The sequence below is a fragment of the Danio rerio genome, chromosome 3 (assembly GCF_049306965.1).
Source record: "Danio rerio strain Tuebingen ecotype United States chromosome 3, GRCz12tu, whole genome shotgun sequence".
Lineage (NCBI taxonomy): Eukaryota > Metazoa > Chordata > Actinopteri > Cypriniformes > Danionidae > Danio > Danio rerio.
This window is the reverse complement of record NC_133178.1, coordinates 59,485,656-59,505,990: the sequence shown is the minus strand read 5'-3', so window position 1 is coordinate 59,505,990 and position 20,335 is coordinate 59,485,656. Positions and strand designations below refer to the sequence as shown.

At 37.9% G+C, this 20,335-nt stretch overlaps 1 protein-coding gene across 8 annotated transcripts in view; it reads left to right on the top strand.

Moving 5' to 3' along the window:
* Positions 1 to 20,335, top strand: part of cep112 (centrosomal protein 112) — a 349,442-nt gene that overhangs the window by 260,461 nt on the left and 68,646 nt on the right. For all 8 annotated transcript variants that reach the window (XR_012400500.1, XR_012400482.1, NM_001327791.1 and 5 more), the window contains one exon: positions 15,592 to 15,741. Coding sequence is in view for 6 of the 8 variants with exons in the window: in NM_001327791.1 (NP_001314720.1) it covers positions 15,592 to 15,741 (150 nt within the window). In the remaining 2 variants the exon portion in view is untranslated. The remainder of the gene's footprint in view (positions 1 to 15,591; positions 15,742 to 20,335) is intronic.

The following is a 20,335-nucleotide window of genomic DNA, read 5'->3' as shown; positions in this document are numbered from 1 at the left end:
TTCAGAGTCAAAATTCACACACACAGTAGAAAGTGATGGTGTTTAACCTACATGGACATCTGTAGTCGAATTATTTGCCAAATTATTAAATGTTGGACTTTAACTGCGGTTTGGCTCTTTTATTCAGGGAATTCATTCATGCCCCTCGCGACAAACAAGATATTTGTTTCAAGGAGCTGCTCTAAGCGTGTATTTTTCATGCAATGTTTGATACCGCACGGCGAATGAGAGAGAAAAAAAACTCAGCATTTCCTGGAAACTTAGATGCACACGGCAGGTAGCGTCAGAAAGCCGCGTTTGTTATTCCGGTCACTAAATGCGGTAAAAACCCTACACAAGGTTAAAGTTTGGTTGTGGTGCTAACATGTTTACACTCGGTGCAATAGTTTGTTCGATACGAACAAACTGAATAAACAAAGAGCACTAGTCGCTCACTTACCAAATCTGTAGAGACAGGACAATCACCAGCAACTAGAGCCGTGTCTTTATTAAGAGAAAACTACAAGCGAATCCGGATCTCATCGTTTGCAGATGAGAACAGCTCTCAGGTAAACAATGTTCCTCCTTAGACACGTAAGTTATTGTTGTCGAGCGTCGCGCACACTGTAATCCACACGTGACTCTGAGCTCTCACAGAGAGAAAATGAAAACGAAACTCAACTGCAGCAAACTATAAAAGCAACACTTCACGCTTGTTTTGCCAACACAATGTGGCGTCTCTGCCGTCTAAACACTGTGACAGTAATGAATATTAATGAAGTTGCACAATAGAGCGCGCTGATTGGTTTGAACCAAGCCTTACTCCTGCATTAATGCATTACACTGTAAGACTCACTCTGGCACAGACGCCCAGTCTGCACGCTGGAATACAACGCTAATATATCATGGTCATGATGCAGCTTCAAAAATTCGTTTCAAACCGGAAGTACGAATTTGCTTGAAATAACGCAAAAACAACCAATTTACACTTTTTAGTGAAATATAGGTGTCCTAGTAGTGTTTTTAGCAGTGTGGGACACATATACGACTGTCAACAGCTCAAAAAATGTGTTTTGGTGTTTCGTGACCCTTTAACAACAAGCGTGTGAACTTCCTCTCCTCCTCTTCTTCTGTGTTATTAGCGGGTGTCAGAAATTTAAAGTTGTGTAGCGCCACGTCAAAGAGTGATTTTGCATACTTTTCAGCTTGACGCCAGTGAAAAGCGCTTAGGTTTGAATACGGAAAAACGTCTCGTAAAACGCTGACGATAAACGCAAACGAAAAAGCGTCCCGGTGTGTACGAGCCCTTAAATTAGCATTTTTCTCAGATTCTTGTGTGTAGGCTCAGAGATTTCACTTTTATAGTGACGAATAAATTATTTTTATTAACCACAGTTTCCATTGGTGACCACACAAGGGCTCCCCCTACATATTGAGGAATGTGAATCATATTTATTTATACTTTAGACCAATTTAAAAAATATCTATTTTAAAAAACTGGTATAAAATTGACAGTTAATCAACGCTAAAAATCTGAACAATTACATTATTATACTTTTCTTTGAAAACATAATTAAATTCATTTAAATAAGTAATTTGCCATTTGATTAAATGGAATTGACAGTGGACGGTTGTTTTGAGGGTGTCTGCACTCGCATCTCTCCTCTTTATCCCATCATGTGTGTTACAGAGACCATGTGTTAAACATTAGATTTAATCTGCTCAGACTCAACGCCATTACGCTCGCTTCAGGTTCAGAAGAATAGCCGCCATTCTTCTCTGGGTGCAAGATTAACACCGAGGTGAACTCCTCAAGCACTGTGGATGTTGTGAAAACGCACTCTTCAGTTTGCGGTTGTGGGCCTGTCATAATTGCCTCTCATTACTTTAGTCTCAGCTCAAGCGCTCACTCTTCTTTTTTTTTTTACTTCTTCACAGCCCCGTTTTCAGTTCTCTCCACAACACAGAGCGTTGAACGTCAGGTTGACAAGCAGATGTTGTGTGAAAACACAGGCCTATTAAATTACACAATGCTTGACATCAAAAGAACACACTTTGAGTGTGTGAGAAAAAGAGTTCACAGGCGTTTTCCCATTTCTAAATAACCTCTGAGAGGGCCACTGATGATTAATTCCTTTTCTGAGGCACAAAATTGGCATTCGCTGGATAAACAGTGTTTTCCCCCCCTCTTGTTTCCCACTCGCATTTGGTGGGAACACGTCTTTGTTTAACACACATTAAATGCGCCTCCTCCACACCAAACAACGCAGTGCCCCGTTTACTTATTTCTGTTGTTCGCACTCTTGTTCCGGTTAGTTCACCAAAAGGACAAAGAACTGAATCTGCAGAAGTAGCAAAAGTTTGTGTAGCTTTCATTTAGTTTGTTCTTATTTTAAGTTGTCACTCTTTTGTGGTTCGTTTTAGATTCGTTTTTAGGTTTTATGCTTTATATTTACTGGTAGACTTAACCATTTTAGCACCAGTATTTGTTAGCATTCAGCTATTGACGACTAAATCAGTTGGTTTTACAGTACACTACCTGACAAAAGTTTTGTCGTCAATCCCAGTTGTAAGAGACGACCAATAATAACTTGACTTCTAGTTGATCATTTGGAAAAGTGGCAGAAGGTAGATTTTTCAGATGAATCATCAGTTGAACTGCATCCCAATCATCACAAATACTGCACAAGACCTATTGGTACCCGTATAAACTCAAGATTCTCATAGAAATCGGTCAATTTTGCTGAAGGAAAAATCGTGGTTTGGGGTTATATTCGGTATGGGTAGTCGGTATGGGTAGTGTGAGGTATCTGCAGGGTGGATGGCAACAGCCTGAGGTATCAAGACATTTGTGCTGCCCGTTACAAACCACAGTAGAGGGCAAATTCTCCAGCAGGATAACACACCTTCTTATATTTTAGCCTCCACATCAGAGTTCCTGAAAGCAAAGAAGGTCAAGGTGCTCCAGGATTGGCCAGCCCAGTGACTAGACATGAACATTATTGAGCATGAAAAATCAAGGGATGATCATATTTTATTTTGGTAAAATAAGCGTAATCTAGAGGCTTTTGCCTTTCAAATAACCCACTTCTGATACCAAATGATTGACTAGAGTCAAGTTATATTTTTGTTCCTAAAACTCGGATAGGCGACAAGACAATTATTAAGTAGTGTTTATTAAAAGATTGACTAAACCTGAACTTTTCTTGACAGATTATGTATAATATATGTATCACATAGACTTTTAAAAATATTTGGTTGTTGTTGACAGAATAAAGATAAACCAAAAGTGTGATTTAAATGTAATAAAAAAAAACCAAGCCAACGTTTTGATATAAAGAAAGAATTAAACAAAACTGGCACACGGATAATTGAAATAGACAAGGTTACAGGGTCTTCATCTGGTCACTTGTGTAGGTAGAAGCATTGTCTATTTAAATAGTCTTTTAGAAGCTTAAGTGGCAGTGTTTTTTTTTTTTTTCTAACTTTTGTCTTTATTTTGTTTGGCTTGATTCTTTCTTAAATGTGCACATAATGATTTCTTTCCTTTGTCCATATTTGACCCAGCATTGGGTTACGACAACAAACCATAAGTAACATTTTCAAGTATGAACTCAAAATGTTGAGTGATATTCGAAGGGTTAATAAGGTTTGATCTTTACTTGAAGGGGTTGTTCTTAAGATTGCCACAACATCTTTATATTCATAATCATCATTATTAAGGATATTTTATGCATTCTTATATTACTGTCAATAAATGTCATTAGCAGTTATGTCGTGTTAAATGCAAATAGTATGCAGTTTGAGATGTCTTGACATTACCAGGACAACATAACTTGTCATAAATCTGCCATAAACATGACTGTCATGAAGCCATTATAGTTATGTCATTAGTTTTTTTCCTGATAACCTAGTACAATGGAACAAACTTAATTTGTCATTACAGTTGTTCATTAAAATTGTCAAATCATTTTATTTTTCATGTTATGTTGTTGTTACGTTACGTTATGTTATGTTACGTTATTTTATATTATGCAGTTGTTTCATTGTTACGTTACTTGCCGCCATGTTACATTATATTGTTGTTACATTAGGTTATGTTACGTTATGTATTGTTATGTAGTTATTAAATTGTTATGTTGTGTTTTGTTATGTTACGTTATGTTGTTGTTACATTATTTTATGTTGCGTTGTTATGTTACATTACGTTATGTAATGTTATGTAGTTGTTACATTGTTATGTTACGTTTTGTTATGTTACATTATGTTATGTTGTTGTTACAGTATGTTATGTTGTTACATTATGTTACGTTATGTTATATTATGTTATGTAATTGTTACATTGTTACATTATGTTTTGTTATGTTACGTTACGTTATGCTGTTGTTACATTGTTATGTTATGTTACATTATGTTAAGTTATGTAATGTTGTGTAGTAGTTACATTATGTTTTGTTACGTTATGTTTCATTACATTACGTTATATTATGTCATGTAATGTTACGTTTTGTTACGTTACGTTACAGTTTGTTGTGTTACTGTATGTTGTCGTTACATTATGTTATGTTACGTTACGTTTCATTACCGTACGTTATGTTGTCTTAGTAATTTCAAGTTGTCATAACAAAGACAGGTTACGATGTATTCGCGTCAAGTTGTCATAAGAAAGGCATTTCAAACAATGTCACCTTTGCATTTACCATGACAAACTAAGCTAATGACACTTAATTACAGTTGTCATAATCATGCATACAATCTTCATGTCACATCATGATGCAAAGTGGTACAGTTAATAATACACCTTATTAACTGTATCTTATCATTTTAATTTATTTGTAGTCATTTTTATTGTGTCGTTTTATTGTATTTGAAATCATACAAATCAAATATCCTTTTCAGAGCCCCTGAACACTATATTCTGCCTTTAATTGATCTCAGTTTCTTTGATGTGTCTGTTTGGCCTTGGAAGAATGACGGTGGAAGGATACAGCTGCTCTAGCGTCCCACAATGCACTGCGAGGTTGTTTAGACAAGTGTCCTTTGAACTTCTGAAGCACGCACTAACCTATGCCATCAACACACAGCTCTCAGATGTTCCCAAAGCTGTGGAATTGCATGTGAAGTGTGCCAATTAAATCCATACCATATACCATACATTGTCTAGAGGGAGCTCCGCTCTGGTATGAGTGCACACTGTACCGCTGGAGGCTTTTTAATTAGCATTTTTGGAAATCCTGCTCCTCTTTGATTGACCTTTAATCTCGCTACTGTTTGAAGCTCTCCAGCTAATGATGAGGCAGCACAAGGTGTTTTCTAAACCGTATGTGTGCTGTAGCTGCACCATTATTTATTATTATTCATGCGGATATGAAGGCAATAGAACTACTTTTTTATCTTTTGTATTTGATTGGAAAATTACAAGTGTATACTGTTTTATTTTAATAGTTGCTACAGTTTCTTTACCAGTTGTGTTGCTCCGGAATGAAAATTCTGGATGCGCTTTGTCGAAAACCAACAAACGATTTGAAATAATTACTTATTATTTCATTAAATAATAGAAAGTAATTTTACTGCTGGTTTAAAAATAACACAAGGCAATGAAAGAACCACGTTTTACTGACAATCATTTTTTATAATCTTGACAGTGAACAAATTGATAGGCATCATTTTACCATGGTTGCCATGACAACACATTATCACAATGAATTTGTTTTTGAGCGGAATATTTAGCTATTTCGAACTTTGACCGCTCTTGCGATTTGGTCGGCACAGCAACAAACCGTCCTTGTGCGGTGCAGGACATTGAAATGAATAGGTTTCTTAGCATAGAACTTTCATAGCGAAAACAGTAAATGCCATCTTTGGCGTCCAAAATTTCTGTGCATCCCTAATTGTAACTTGGATATCTTAGCAGAAATGTACTAACAAACTTATTAAGAAATAATGGAAGTCATCTAAACAAAGTAACGTCACCCCTAACTCTCAAGTTTTGGCAAAGTTTTTTCCAACACAGGCTTATTGTGGATATATACCCCTGTCTACACTTCTGGAGAGTGCTAATTATGTAGCCAGCTGTATGTCTGGCTGCACTTTGTCTTTAAAATAAATGCTACGGGGCGTTATGATGCCACTGACGGCTACTGTTCCTTTTTGCGCTACCACTGTCTGCTTACTTCCATATGGACAGCTTTTTCAGTAGCTCATCATGTATGTCAGCACACTTGACATGCAGGGAAAAGCTGATCACTATGATGGTGTTTGAGTCCGACAAGGCAAGGCAAGTTTATGTATATAGCACCTTTTATACACAGTGGCAATTCAAAGTTACATAAACAGGAATAAAAGAGACAAGAAGAAAGAAAAGAATAGTGCGATCCGTCGGACGCAGCACAGTGCTCATTTAGTAAAGGTACAGCTAAACAGGTGTGTTTTAAGTCCTGATTTGAATGTGCCTAATGTTGAAGCATATCTGATCATTTCTGGAAGCTGATTCCAGCAGCGAGGAGCATAATAGCTGAAGGCGGATTCGCCCTGTTTTCAATGAAGTTTTGAAATTTCTAGCTTATTTGATCCTAAAGTTCTGAGTGATCTGTTAGGTTTGTATTCAGGGAGTGTATCTGTAATGTATTGAGGTCCTAGGCTTTTTAGTGATTTATAGAACAGTAATAATACTTTAAAATCTATTCTAAATGCATCCAGGAGCCAGTGTAGAGACTTAAGGACATGTGTGATGTGCTAGGATTTTCTGGTTCTGGTCAGAATCCTGTCTGCAGCGTTCTGGATAAGAAAGAAAGCAATATACAGTGTATACTGTATATATATAAAACTAAATAAACGAAAATTTGGTGAAATCACATGACCACAACAGCTTTTCTTTTTCTAGATTGCTTTTGAAAACACTGTAGCTGCGTCCCAAATCGCATACTTATGCACTTTTCTACGCCATTTTGTAGTATAAATAGTTTAAGAGGTGCGTTCACACTGAAAACTCTAAAAATAATAAGTGCACTTTAATTACCCGGATGATGCACTCATTCAGCCGGTAAAATGAAGTGTGGAATGATGGACACTTCACGCACTCAACGACCGCAGGTTTGCCTACGTAGTGGAAGGGGCGGAGCTATCGGTCGCACATGTTGGATAACTTTATTTATTATGGATGGTGAAAGCATAATTCTCCTACGAGAGTGATTATAGCGCCTCCCGATGGTCAATGCGGTTATACTCACGGCAGGTATTATTTGATAATTCGGTTGTTTATTTCACTGATTTGGCAATTGGGGAAACGGTTTGAATTTCCGTTTAGTAAAAAAACATAAGTGTGCCATTTGGGACAACACTACATACATGTACTATCCTGTTGAGTATGTAAGTGCATGAGTGCATAGTGTATAGTGTGCCATTTGGGACGCAGCTTGTGGGTTGTGGTTTAGGGAAGGGATGAGTCGACAGCAAGCTGACCTGGTCGGCTGAAGTTTATATTGCACCCTCTGGTGGATTTGTGTTTTTGAAGACACACAGGATAATTTTGAGATCATCAAAAAGTTACACAGCAGCCTCTGGTGGATTTGCTCAAACAAAAAGTTCAGACAACCTCCAGTTACATAGTTCGCTGTCCCTAGAAATGTAGACCTGGAAACATATCTGCAATGAGTCTGGCTTGGTCATTTCAGATCTATGTAATGTAATGTAATCTATGTAATTTTTTTTTTTAAGTATTTAATAGCTTCAAACAATCACATCAAAGCCAGCTCTTAATGTTTTCTGTTTGCTTGTTTGTTTGTCTCTAATTTAAGACTCTCTGAATGAGAAAGTGTTTTCTTTCTTGTTTTTTATTATAACTTATATAACTGTAGACTTAATGTACGTTGAAGAATCTGGAGACCAGAATATAATAATCCATAGCAACAGATAAGCAAGTAGACTGTAGCATATACCACCCACAAAGTCCTAGCATTTAATGAGCATATACTGTAGAAACTGTACAGTGCAGACCAGCAAGTAAAGCAGTACACCCCTCTTTTGACATTAAATATATATTTATCCATTTCTCAGTGAATACAGACAGTGTAATTGAAAAAGAAATGTTTATTAATCAGTTATGTTTATGAAAATAAGAGTTTAGTCACCTAGCATCTTTTAGAATAGAATGATGCTACATTTGATTTTAAAGGTATCCCACTGCATTGATTCAATACAATAAATTATTCTCTGATATCTACATAGTAGTTATATGGCTTAGGAACGTAAATGAAAAGCTCGTTTATGACTCCATAAAATACCCCTACAATCTGAAGGTCCATAATTGACCATATATGGGTAGTTTTTTTAATATTATTGAGCTCCACTCTGATGTGCAGCTCTTACAGACAGACACACACACACAGCATGATGTACACTGAACTAGCAAAGTTGATGCCGAGTTAAATCATGTTAACTTAATGCAGGGCTATTCAATAGGCGGCCCGCGGGCCAAATCCGGCCCCCGAGGCACTTTGTTCCGGCCCTCCAAACAGTGTGACAAAGACATAAAAAATAAATTTAGTTCAGTCGAGAAACGGCCGCTATAGTTATGAAGTGACGTGTGTCTGTTCAATAACAGCCCGAGCATCCGTTAAAGGCTGCACAGAGCTTGAGTGATCATAAGCGAGTGGTGCGGGCAGTCAAAAACATGTTTGTAGAAGAGGCTATTTGTACAATGCACTGATATCATTAATAGGGATGCAACGATTAGCCAATGTCACTATTAACTGCGCTTTAATTCGTCACAGTTTATTAATCGTAAAGTCTTCTCTAAGCCGCATTTCTGTTGCACAGAACGAAACGAAACCGCTGCAAAATGCCAAGTTGCCTGCTAGTTTAAAGTTTGAAGTACACCGAGGCTAATACGCACGCACACAGGATGAACTATTCCAGCGGTCGTTCCCATTTCACGTCTTTTCCGCTTGCAGGTTTGTTTTTTTCTATTGTAAGAATATATGCCAATATGCGGGCGCTAGCGGAGCGCCTTTCTGAGCGCATGCAGTAGAAAACATCTCACGGTGAAAGTTGTGCGTGCTTTTCAGTGCAATGTAAACAAAAGATATGTTAGACAAATTGTTATTAAAATGATTATGTACAATGTCACTGATATGTAGTTTCAAAATACAATATTTTAACATTTTAATGTAGAAAAAGCCATCGTGGGTGTCTTAAGGAGCAAAAATATACAGCATATTGGCTCTTATATGCAGTTGTGTCATCACCCATATAGCAAGTTATATCTCTCTGGCCCTTCGTCTGGGATGCTTTTCATGAACCGGCCCCCATGACAAACTAATTGAATAGCCCTGACTTAATGAGTTGGTATTGATTTTACCTACATGGAGCAAGTGAGCTCTCTAATATAAACCAATCAAAGTAACGTTAAGCTATTTTGCTTACCGAACTGTTGTGGATAAAAGCTAAATTATAATTAAACTTGACAAAAGAGACTGATTGAGATATATTAACGGTATAATGTCAAAGCAAACACAGCCAGGAATTAATATAAAGCTCTTCATGAACAGATGACAGTTGAGCTGAGGGATATGACACGATTCGGCATCTACACATGTTTGTTGAAACATACGCATCAAATTTCACAGTGAGCACGATGAATTAAACATACCTTCTGCTTCTTCGGAGGGGAGATGAATGAATGTATAATCGGTAAATTTTGCATCCTGACGCAAGTTTGAACATGTCCCAAGCAGTCTTTAGCAAACAATTTGGAGCTCCCTTTTTCAAACTAAAAGTCCCACATATATAGTAGGTTTAATATAAGCTTTAAAATAAGTAAAGGAGGGAAACTCATAGTTTTCTTTCTAGAAAATGTTGTGGCTTAAGCATGCATATTAATGATCTCTGAGCTACATATGAGACTGTGTTCTCATGATGATGTCAGCTGCTCATTAGGTCCAGATGAATGACCTAAACTGGACCTTCATGCAAATGATTAGGTCAGGGCCTATGAGTCACGCAACAGTCTGCTTTGTGTTCTGATTGACCTGCTGTCCACCTGGGTTTCACACTCATGGAATTTACATGAGAACGAGGAAGCAGTAGTGTCTGAGGCTCATGGTATGCCCATTTCCATATACTGATGTCCTATTATTTGACTATGCCTTGTTATACCCAGATTTTCTTTATAGGGTGCCTTTGAAACAATTTGTTGCCAAAACAAATATTACAAACTTTTACAGTTCTCTGATGTTTTTTTCTTTATTAAAATTGCAATTAATATTTTGTCTAGCATACTACACTCACCGGTCTCTTTATTAGGTACACCTTACTAGTACCATACCTCAAACCACTTCTTTCAGGCAGACTCGAGTACAGTTTGTGAGTGCGCAGACATCGTTCACACTAGCTTAACGTACTGTACTTCGACGTCAAACGAAACCGGGTGCGCACCAAAAGTGCTAGTGTGAAAGCACCCTAAAAAAGTTGTTCATTTTTAAAGCCTGTGGCTGTGTAATAAAGTCAAGCCAGTTTAACGCTTTCATGCACAACCAATTTACATTTATTTGTAATTTTAAGAAAGATTTATTGTATTTATGCACAGTATACACTAACTGGCCACTTTATTAGGTACAACTTACTAGTACCAGGTTGGACCCCTTTTGCCATCAGAACTGCCTTACGCCCCATTCACACGGGGCTTCAGCGTCAACACTTGACTGAAGGCGTGTCTGAAGTTGCGGCTGAAACGATCATCATAGAAGCGTCAGCCAATGAAATTCAGTCAGCAATAGGCCACTGTCTAGCTGGTGTATTTGCATACAGCGATCTGATTGGCTGATGCTTCCGTCGGCGCTTGAAAAGTTGAGCTAGTACCACCTTCTGCAGCGAGCAACGCCTCTGAAGCAGCGCTGACGGATCCACAATGCAGTTCGGCAACGCCTGACATCACCCATTCAAAGTGAATGGGAAGCGTTGATGCTGACGCCCCGTGTGAAGGGCGTTAATCCTTCATGGCATAGATTCGACAAGGTACTGGAAATGTTCCTCAGAGATTTTGGTCCATATTGACATGATAGCAACAAGCTGTTGCAAGGCTATGCATTCATAATGCCAATCTCCTGTTCCAATATATCCCAAAGGTGCTCTATTGGATTGAGCTCTGGTGACTGTAGAGGCCATTTGAGACATGGCGTGCTATCCGGCTGGAGGTAACCATCAAAAGATTGGTACACTGTGGTCATGGACAAAGCCAAATTCTGACCCTACCATCCGAATGTCGCAGCAGAAATCGAGACTCATCAGACCAGGCAAAGTTTTTCCTATTTTCTAATTTGTGCCCACAGAACTGCCACTCACTGGATATTTTTGTCTTTTTCTGACCATTTTTTGTAAACTCTAAAGATGGTTGTGCGTGAAGTCTCCAGTAGATCAGCAGTTTCTGAAATACTCAGAGCAGCCGTCTGGCACCAACAACCATGCCAAGTTCAAAGTCACTTAAATCACTTTTTCTTCCACATTCTGATGCTCTGTTTGAACTGCAGCAGATCGTCTTGTATATATCTACCTGCCTAAATGCTTCGAGTTGCCGACATGGCTAATAAGAAATGTGCGTAACGAGCAGTTAGACAGGTGTACCTAATAAAGTGGCCGGTGAGTGTATATGCATACTAACTTTTGCACCGTGATCTTTTGCTACATTAGTTTCAGTTTTAGCCTTGGTACTCACTTGTCTTGTTTATATACACAACCATAATATTGTATGGCATCCTACAGAAAGTATTTATTTAAAAGAGCGTTCTGTAAGGGGTGAACTCATTTATGCCGGGGCACTGTATATATTGCCCACATCATTGTATCAGTCATCAATTAGATCACAATTTAAGATCTTATAATAATGTTTCCTCTGAACTAAAAAGGAGGGAGAAGAAGCTTGAAAATAAAAGAAGACACGCTAAAGCCTTTAACATCAACATTTTGTAATATCCAAAGTGAGGAATACAATCGAGGGATGAGTGTGCGCCTTCAGGCAAAAGACTTGATGCAAGAATCCGTATAGCCAAATAATTATTACCATGAGAACTTATGTTACCATAATAATGGGGCGTTTGGTTGCTTTCATGTGGTTCGCCCACTGACAAAATAAGCCTAATCTCTCCCTCTGTGTCCGCTCCAAGAGTTCACTCCCAACTCCCACACAATGAACGGATTCCAGTAAAAGCGTTCCTCCGAACATTTATGCACAATAAACAATTATCTGTCTAGCCCTGAGCTGCACCGCTGCCCGGCGCTGCTGCCGCTGCTGCCGCCGCTCTCTTGGCTGCAGTTGAAATAGAATCCGAATTTGGACTGCGAGATTTCAAAGGACCAGTTTTTTCCTCATTTTCATCTCGCTAGAGCTTCATTAAACAGTCCATCTTCTCTCTCTCTGCGCTTCTCTGTTCTCCGGTGTGTGTATGTGTGTGTAAAGTGAGGAGTGACTGTAGTCATGCAGGGGTGGTCATTTGGGATTTTACTGTACAGCTCTCATTTAAGCGCTAACAACACTGATTCTGACTGGACGCTGGAATAGGCTTTAGGCTAGACGTTCATCTGCACTTGATAGAGACAGAATTTAACTGTGTTTACATAAACAGCGCAAAACGATCAGCATTCAAATCTGTTCATTATTGAATTCCTGTAATGAATCGTGGAGGTTATACAGTTGATTTGTTGCCTCTGGCTTTGAAATTGAACTGTGAACGGAGATATTTTGCTCAAACACGCTTATGTGTTACCTTAATATTAAGTTTTTTAACAGAATCAAGCAATTGAGATGTTATGAATAGTGTTTGAAGCAGGTATGTAAGCATACAGTCACACTTTATTTGAACCCTTGTGCACTGTTCAAGTTCACTACTGTTTTGTTATGTTTAGGATCACATCCACTGAATTAAAGTGCTGTAAAAACGCATCAGATGAATATTTCTATACATTTTTTCTGCATAAATCTGTTAATCAACCTCAGTCCTCAGACTAAAACTACTAAATTACTTAGAAAATTGCAGGATTTTAACTCTTTAATTGCTAAGTTTATAAGTGATGTCATTGAATTGGTGAAAAAGACGCACAAAATTGTGACAAAAAGTAATTGTGAACTGGACCTTTTGTCACAGTCTTAAACATGTGAAGGATTAGTAACAACATTGGCTTTGATGCATTGTGAGATTTTCATTTTTTCTCCCTAATTTACTGTTGGTGGCTGATTTTTTGCCCCATTGGCTTCCATTATAACCTCATTTGATGGTGCATAAATACACAGTCTTTGTTTTTGTTTACTCCATGTAGTTCTAAGAGCTGAGATGCATATTTAAATTTTCTCAGACACAGCAAGATAAGTGCGTTAAGGTCACTCTCACACACTCATACACACACTTTAGGGGCCGATCACACCTTTTTTGTTGAGAGGCGTCTTTTTTGAATGATTTACTAACGGCAGTGAGTGTCTTTTAACTCATTACCTTTAACACTGAGGTCAAAACTCCTTTCAAATGAGTAGAATTAACTTTCAGTAAGTTTTGAGTTAACTATACTCTGATAAAGTTGACTGTTGGGTTTTACAGTGTAACCAGGGATGTGACACTGACAGAGAATGCGGATCCAAATGCAGGTTTATTAGCGAGGTCAGGTAAGCAGTGGTCAATACAGGTGCAAGCAGATGTGTACAGGCAAATCAAAAATGTAGTCAAAGAAACAGGCGAATGGTCAGGCAGGCGGCAGACAAGATTATAAGGTGAGGATCAAAACATGACAAACCAAGACAAAGGAGACGCGTTGTAATGACACTTAACAGATAACAAGACTCAGCAACAACTGTGTGTTAGTGTGCTGTATTTATAGTGGATAATATAAGTATAAATGTAAGTAATATTTTCCACCGATCTATGGTGTTTAGATTGCTGGTGATTGTGACAGTATATATATATAGTTGAAGTCAGAATTATTAGTCCACCTTTCATTTTTTATTCTCTGTTTTAAATATTTCCCAAATGATGTTTAACAGAGCAAGGAAATTTTCACAGTATGTCTGATAATATTTTTTTCTTCTGGAGAAAGTCTTATTTGTTTTGTTTTGACTAGAATAAAAGCAGTTATTAATTTTTTTAAACACAATTGTAAGGTCAAGATCATTAGCCCCTTTTGGCAATTTATTTCGATAGTCTACAGAACAAACCATCGTAATACAACAACTTGCCTAATTACCCTAACCTGCCTAGTTAAATGAATTAACCTAGTTAATTCGTTTATTCGTTAATTCGTTAATTAACCTAGTCTTTAAATGTTATTTTAAGCTGTATAGAAGTGTCTTGTAAAATATGTAGTCAAATATCATTTACTGTCATCATGGCAAAGATAAAAATAAATCAGTTATTAGAAATGAGTTATTAAAACTATTATATTTAGAAATGTGCTGAAAAAATCATCTAATCTTCTCTCCGGTAAACAGAAAACAGGGAAAAAAAATAAACAAGGCAGCTAATAATTTAGGGGGGCTAATAATTCTGACTTTAACTGAATATATATATATATATATATATATATATATGATTAACATTATTTTTGTGATTAATCTTTGGTAAATTGTTAAAATATTGTTGTCTTTGATACAGCAAGTCCAGCGACTGTTGTGTACACATGTTTTTATATAAAACTTACTCCGATGTGTGATGTGCAGGCCCGTGCAGAGACTGTCCAAAGGGCATGTGCAGGATAATTTTTTTGAAGGGGGGGGGGTTGTTGTTGTTGTCGTTGTCGTCGTCGTCGTCGTCGTTGTTGTTGTTGCGCGCTGTGTTGTCGCGCGCGTTGTGATCAGTGGTGTTGTTGCGCGAACTGTAAAGCGGGGGGGTGGGGAGCGTGCGTACTCAAGAGCGGTGTTGTCGCGCGCCTACTGAAGAGCGGTAGGGGGGAGGGGGGTGTCGTGGGGGCACTTTTGATCATTGTGGGAGGGCACTTTCTATCCAAGACTAAAAAAGGCATGTGCACTGCACAGGTTGAGCCCTATGTGTGCACGTGCCTGGTGATATGACAAACAATTGTTCATAAACGAATATTTTCTTAATTCAAATGAGTAGCATCTTGAACCTGGAGACAGTATTCCATGCATCACCACTTAACAAGCGGATTAGTGTTTGTAGCTCACTGAGGTCAAGAACTGTTATCATTTTAGAGTTTCTGATAAATCCCCATAGGTGGGGAGCTGGCAAACAGGTTAGAAGACTTCAGCTAGCAACATTTGATGTAATTCACTGCTGCTTTTGAACTTCTAAATGTAGTTTGACTGTACTTGAACTACTTAAATTTGCAGCAGCTTCTCCAGCTACTCTTATTGGTTTAGGCTTTAAAAAATATATTAGAAGTGATTGATTATGTAATGCTAGCAGCTGACCTGAGACCTTAGCTTCCAGTGTAAAGATCTGCTCAAAGAGATTTTTGAATATTTGACTTCAGCTGGTCAAGCGTTACATTGAGCAGAATCGTTAGTCGAGCAATTAAAACAGACCCTGAGGAGCTTTTTCTGATCGCTGAGCTCAATGGCCTGTTGCTGTAGTCAGCTAAAGATGAACAAGCGTGTGTTTGGATGTGTTCACACAGGTGATATCTGAGCTGCAGGCATCCCTGAGCAGCGTCAAAGAAGACAGCCGGCAGACGCAGCAGAGTCTGGAGAGAAAACTACAGGCGGCGCAGAGCTACTGGGATGAGGAAAAGACACAACTTAACAGAGATGCCGACCAAAGCAATAAGGTCAGAGAGCAAATACTAACTCATGCAAACTTACTGTTTAATTCAATTCATCTTTATTTCTATAGCACTTTTACTATGTAGATTATGTCAAAGTAGCTTAAGATAGTAGTTGTAGTAAATTAAAACAGCTTCAGTTCAGTTTAGCCAGACTGATATTTTCAGCAAACGTAACTATTTTACGTTTTGTCCGTTTAGTGGCTAATTCAGTGACGAGTTCAGTTGTAGGAAAATGTACACTTTTAAAAAGGAGTGGCACCCAACCCCACCCCTAAACCCAACCGTCTTGGGGGGGATGAGCAAATCGTACTAAATTGTACGAATGAGATTGTACGAATTCATACGAGTTAGCCACTAAATCAAAAAGTTATGAATTGCCATGAGATTGTGTTGGTTTAGCTCAGTTCAGTGTAATGTAAATGTCACTGCTGAAAACCAAAACACTGAAGAGCAAATCACGATGCGCAGCTCCACGAGTCCCAAACCAAGCACACCACTGGTGACAAACATACTTCACCATTTGACCAAAGTGAAGAAAATATTTTGAGAAAAAACAGGCTCAGATGTTAACCTGCAAATGCCTGATGCTCATGGTATTTTAAATATGCGTGCTAGTATTATAAGTTGAAAGGACCATGTAATGTTAAATAGAATTTATATCGAGAAAGAACCAACCTTAAAGCTAGATCACCTTTATTTTAATTTTATTAATTTATTGAATGTTCCATATAATCAGCAATTCACAAAATAATTTTTTAAATTATTACTCAACAACACTACTATAATAAACGTTTCCCTCCCTGAACAGCCCAAAAGGGGACGAAAAGAATGAATAAATGAATGAATGAAATAATTAAAGAAAATAAGTAAATGATTAAACAAATAAATAATTGTAATAGAAAGAAAAGATGGATGGATGAATGGATGGGTGGGTGGGTTGGTGGGTGGGTGGGGGGTGGGTGTGTGGATGGATGGGTGGGTGTGTGAATGGATGGATGGATGGATGAATGGATGGATGGGTGGGTAGATGGATGGATGGATGGATGGATGGATGGATGGATGGATGGATGGATGGAAGGATGGATGGATGGATTTGTTCAAACAGCTGATTCATTCAGTAAAACTAGGTGATGTGTTTTTAAGATGGACGGACAGACAGTCAGATAGATAGATAGATAGATAGATAGATAGATAGATAGATAGATAGATAGATAGATAGATAGATAGATAGATAGATAGATAGATAGATAGATAGATAGATAGATAGATAGATAGATAGATAGATAGATAGATAGATAGATAGATAGATAGATAGATAGAACATTTAATTAAATCTATCATTTTAAAAAGCCATGAACAAAATATATTTGTATAAGTGCTCAATTTTATGGATCAACAGGTTTAACCAGCAGATAATATAAAAAGAAATGCCACATCTTGTCAAAGGTTTTATTGTTCATAACTATTATGATGGCATAGGAAGATTTAAAATCTCTAATCATCTTATAGGTACAGTTCGTCCACAAATGAGAATTCCATCATCATACATTTACTGACCTCTGTTAAAAACACTGGGACCCGTTTGTGCCAATATACCCCAAAAAAAGGTTGACTCAACTTAAATCGAGTCAAGTGCAGTTCTTGGTTTAAATGTTGAGTCAGCAAAAGTTGAGTCAGTTGTCTTACATTTTTAATTTGTCAACTTTTCGTGCAGTTGTTCTAGACATATTTGAGTTTCTTCCAACCCAGGCTCATTATGGATACGTACCCCTGTATTCATTTTTGGAGAGCATGAAATACGTCCGAGGAGGTACCTTTTTTGCAATTTTTGTTTTCGCAAGTTCACCAGAGGCTGCTGTGTATGTTTTTTTGAGATCTCAAATTTCTCTCACAAGCGCCATTCACACCTGCGGTTTTCATGTAAATCCACCAAAGGTCGCTGTCGACTGACTGACTGTACAACCAACCGATTCCCCCACCCTAAGATTCACCCCATTCCTAAACCCAACCGATAGTGTTTTTAAAAGTACCAATTTGCTCACCCACCACTCTCCCTAAACCCAACAGACAGTGAAAAGCCCTCGTGGCCTTCTGATTTTTACCACGTTTTCAGATCTTACCACCTTCTCACCCTTTTATTTACTTTTGTATTTTATTTTTTGGCTTTATTTTTGTTTACCTGCTTCCTGGAACCGTTCTTCGCCAAACTCCAAACCAGTCATTGCGGTCAACTCATCTATGCGTCTCAAGTCAGAGCTTCTGGCTAAACTGGTAACAGCGGTAAAGCCATCCACATAGAGGTAAGCGGTCAGCTGGTATCGCGAAAAGAAACAGAAGCCATCGGCGGCATCATACCAGCCCATATCATTTGTTTTAAAGACAAATTGCAGCCATATGTACCTCTGGCTACATAATTCGCGCTCTCCAGAAATGTAGACATGGGTACGTATTCACATTGAGCCTGTGTTGGTTTCTTCTGATGAAAAGGAAAGAATATGGAAGTCAATAGTTACCGGTATTCAACATTTTTCTAAACAAATTATTTTGTGTTCAGTAAAAGAAAAATAAACTCATTAATGGTTGGAACCACCTGAGGAAGAGTAAACTGTGGATGCATTTTCATTTTTGGGTGAACTGTGCCTTTAAAAGAGGAATAATTAGTCACTTTTTTCCAACATCACTACATTTATTTGATTAAATAACTACAGTTTGAAAAATACTATTGTAAAATCCTGTTACAATCAAAAATGAAACTTGTTTTTGTGATGTCAGAACTGCATTTTCATCATCATTACTTCAGTCATATGTCACATGATCCTTCAGAACTTCAGCTCAGTTATTATCAATTATTGATACACTACTATTCAAAAGTTTGGCTGCGTAAGTTTAAGAAAGAAATTATTTTATTCACCAAGGTTGCATTAAATGGATCAAAATTGACAGTGAAGACATTTCAAATATTAAAGAAGATTTTTGTTTGAAACAAATGCAGATCTTTTGAACTTTACTTTATTAAAGAATCCTGAAAGAGGTAAATATTAAGCAGCGAAAATGTGTTCAAGATCTGGATTAATAATTGAGCAACTATTAATAATAACTGAGCAGCAGATCAGAATATTAGAATTATTTCTGGAGGATCATGTGACACTGAAGACTAGAATAATTATGCTGAAAATGACTTTTTAGCGTCACAGATTTATTTTTTTTTATAAAAAACAAGAGTTATTCTAAATTGTTGTGATGTAGATCTCAGGAATTAACACATAACTTCCACAATATTTATTTGTGTCATAAACACGGCAGATCACACATTTCTCATACACAAACCAACACGAGGGAGAACACACTCTTAACACTCTTTTTCACTCACCGGCCACTTTATTTGGTACACCTTACTAGTACCAGGTTGGACCCCCTTTTGCCTTCAGAACTGCCTTAATCCTTCATGGCAAAGATTCAACAAGGTACTGGAAATATTTCTCAGAGGTCTTGGTCCATATTGAAATGAAAGCATCGCACAGTTGCTGCAGGTTTGTCGGCTGCACATCCATGATGAGAATCTCCCCTTCCAACACATCCCAAATGTGCTCTATTGGATTGAGCTCTGGTGACTGTGGAGACCATTTGAGTACAGTGAACTCATTGTGATGTTCAAGAAACCAGTCAAAGATGATTTGCGCCTTATGACATGGTGTGTTATCCTGCTGGAAGTAGGCATCAGAAAATGGGTACACTGTGGTCACATTACACCACCACCCCCACCCTGAACCAGATACAAGGAAGGATGGATCCATGCTTTAATGTTGTTGATGCCAAATTCTGACCCTTCCATCCAAATTGTCACAGCAGAAATCGAGACCAGGCAACATTTTTTCAATCTTCTATTGTCCAATTTAGGTCAGCCTGTGCAAATTGTAGCCTCAGTTTTTTTTGTTCTTAGCTGACTAGAGTGGCACCCGGTGTGGTCTTCTGCTGCTGTAGACCATCCACCTCAAAAATCATGCCATGTTCAAAGACACTTAAATCCACTTTCTTCCCAATTCTGATGCTCGTTTTGAACTGCAGCAGATTGCCATGATCATGTCTACATGCCTGAATGCATTGAGTTGCTTCCATGCGATTGGCTGATTAGAAATTTGCGTCAACAAGCAGTTGGATATGTGTACCTAATAAAATGTCCGGTGAGTCATTTCACAGTACTACTGTTTTATGATCAAGTAAATAAAGCGTTGTTAAACATACGAGACTTCTTTAAAAAAATGTTGATGCAAAGAAGTTAACCAATCACTCCTGAGCTCATTTACATTCCTAAAGCTACAGAAGCAAGACATTTTGAGTCAGGAAGAGGGAACAAAATGCTCATGAAAAAGCTAAATATTTAATTTAAATATTAAATATTTTCAGTTTCAAATCTGTTTCATAAAAGATAAAGATGAAAATCATCTTAAAGTGTGGCGTCGTTTACAAAGAGATGTCTTTTCATTCATCCAAATGATTTGTTGTTTTGTTGTCTTGACCAATCCATCACGCTTGACTGAGCGTTTTCAGGGCTTTATGTGTGGAACAACTGAAACGTCTCCGCACAAAAGGCCTCCAA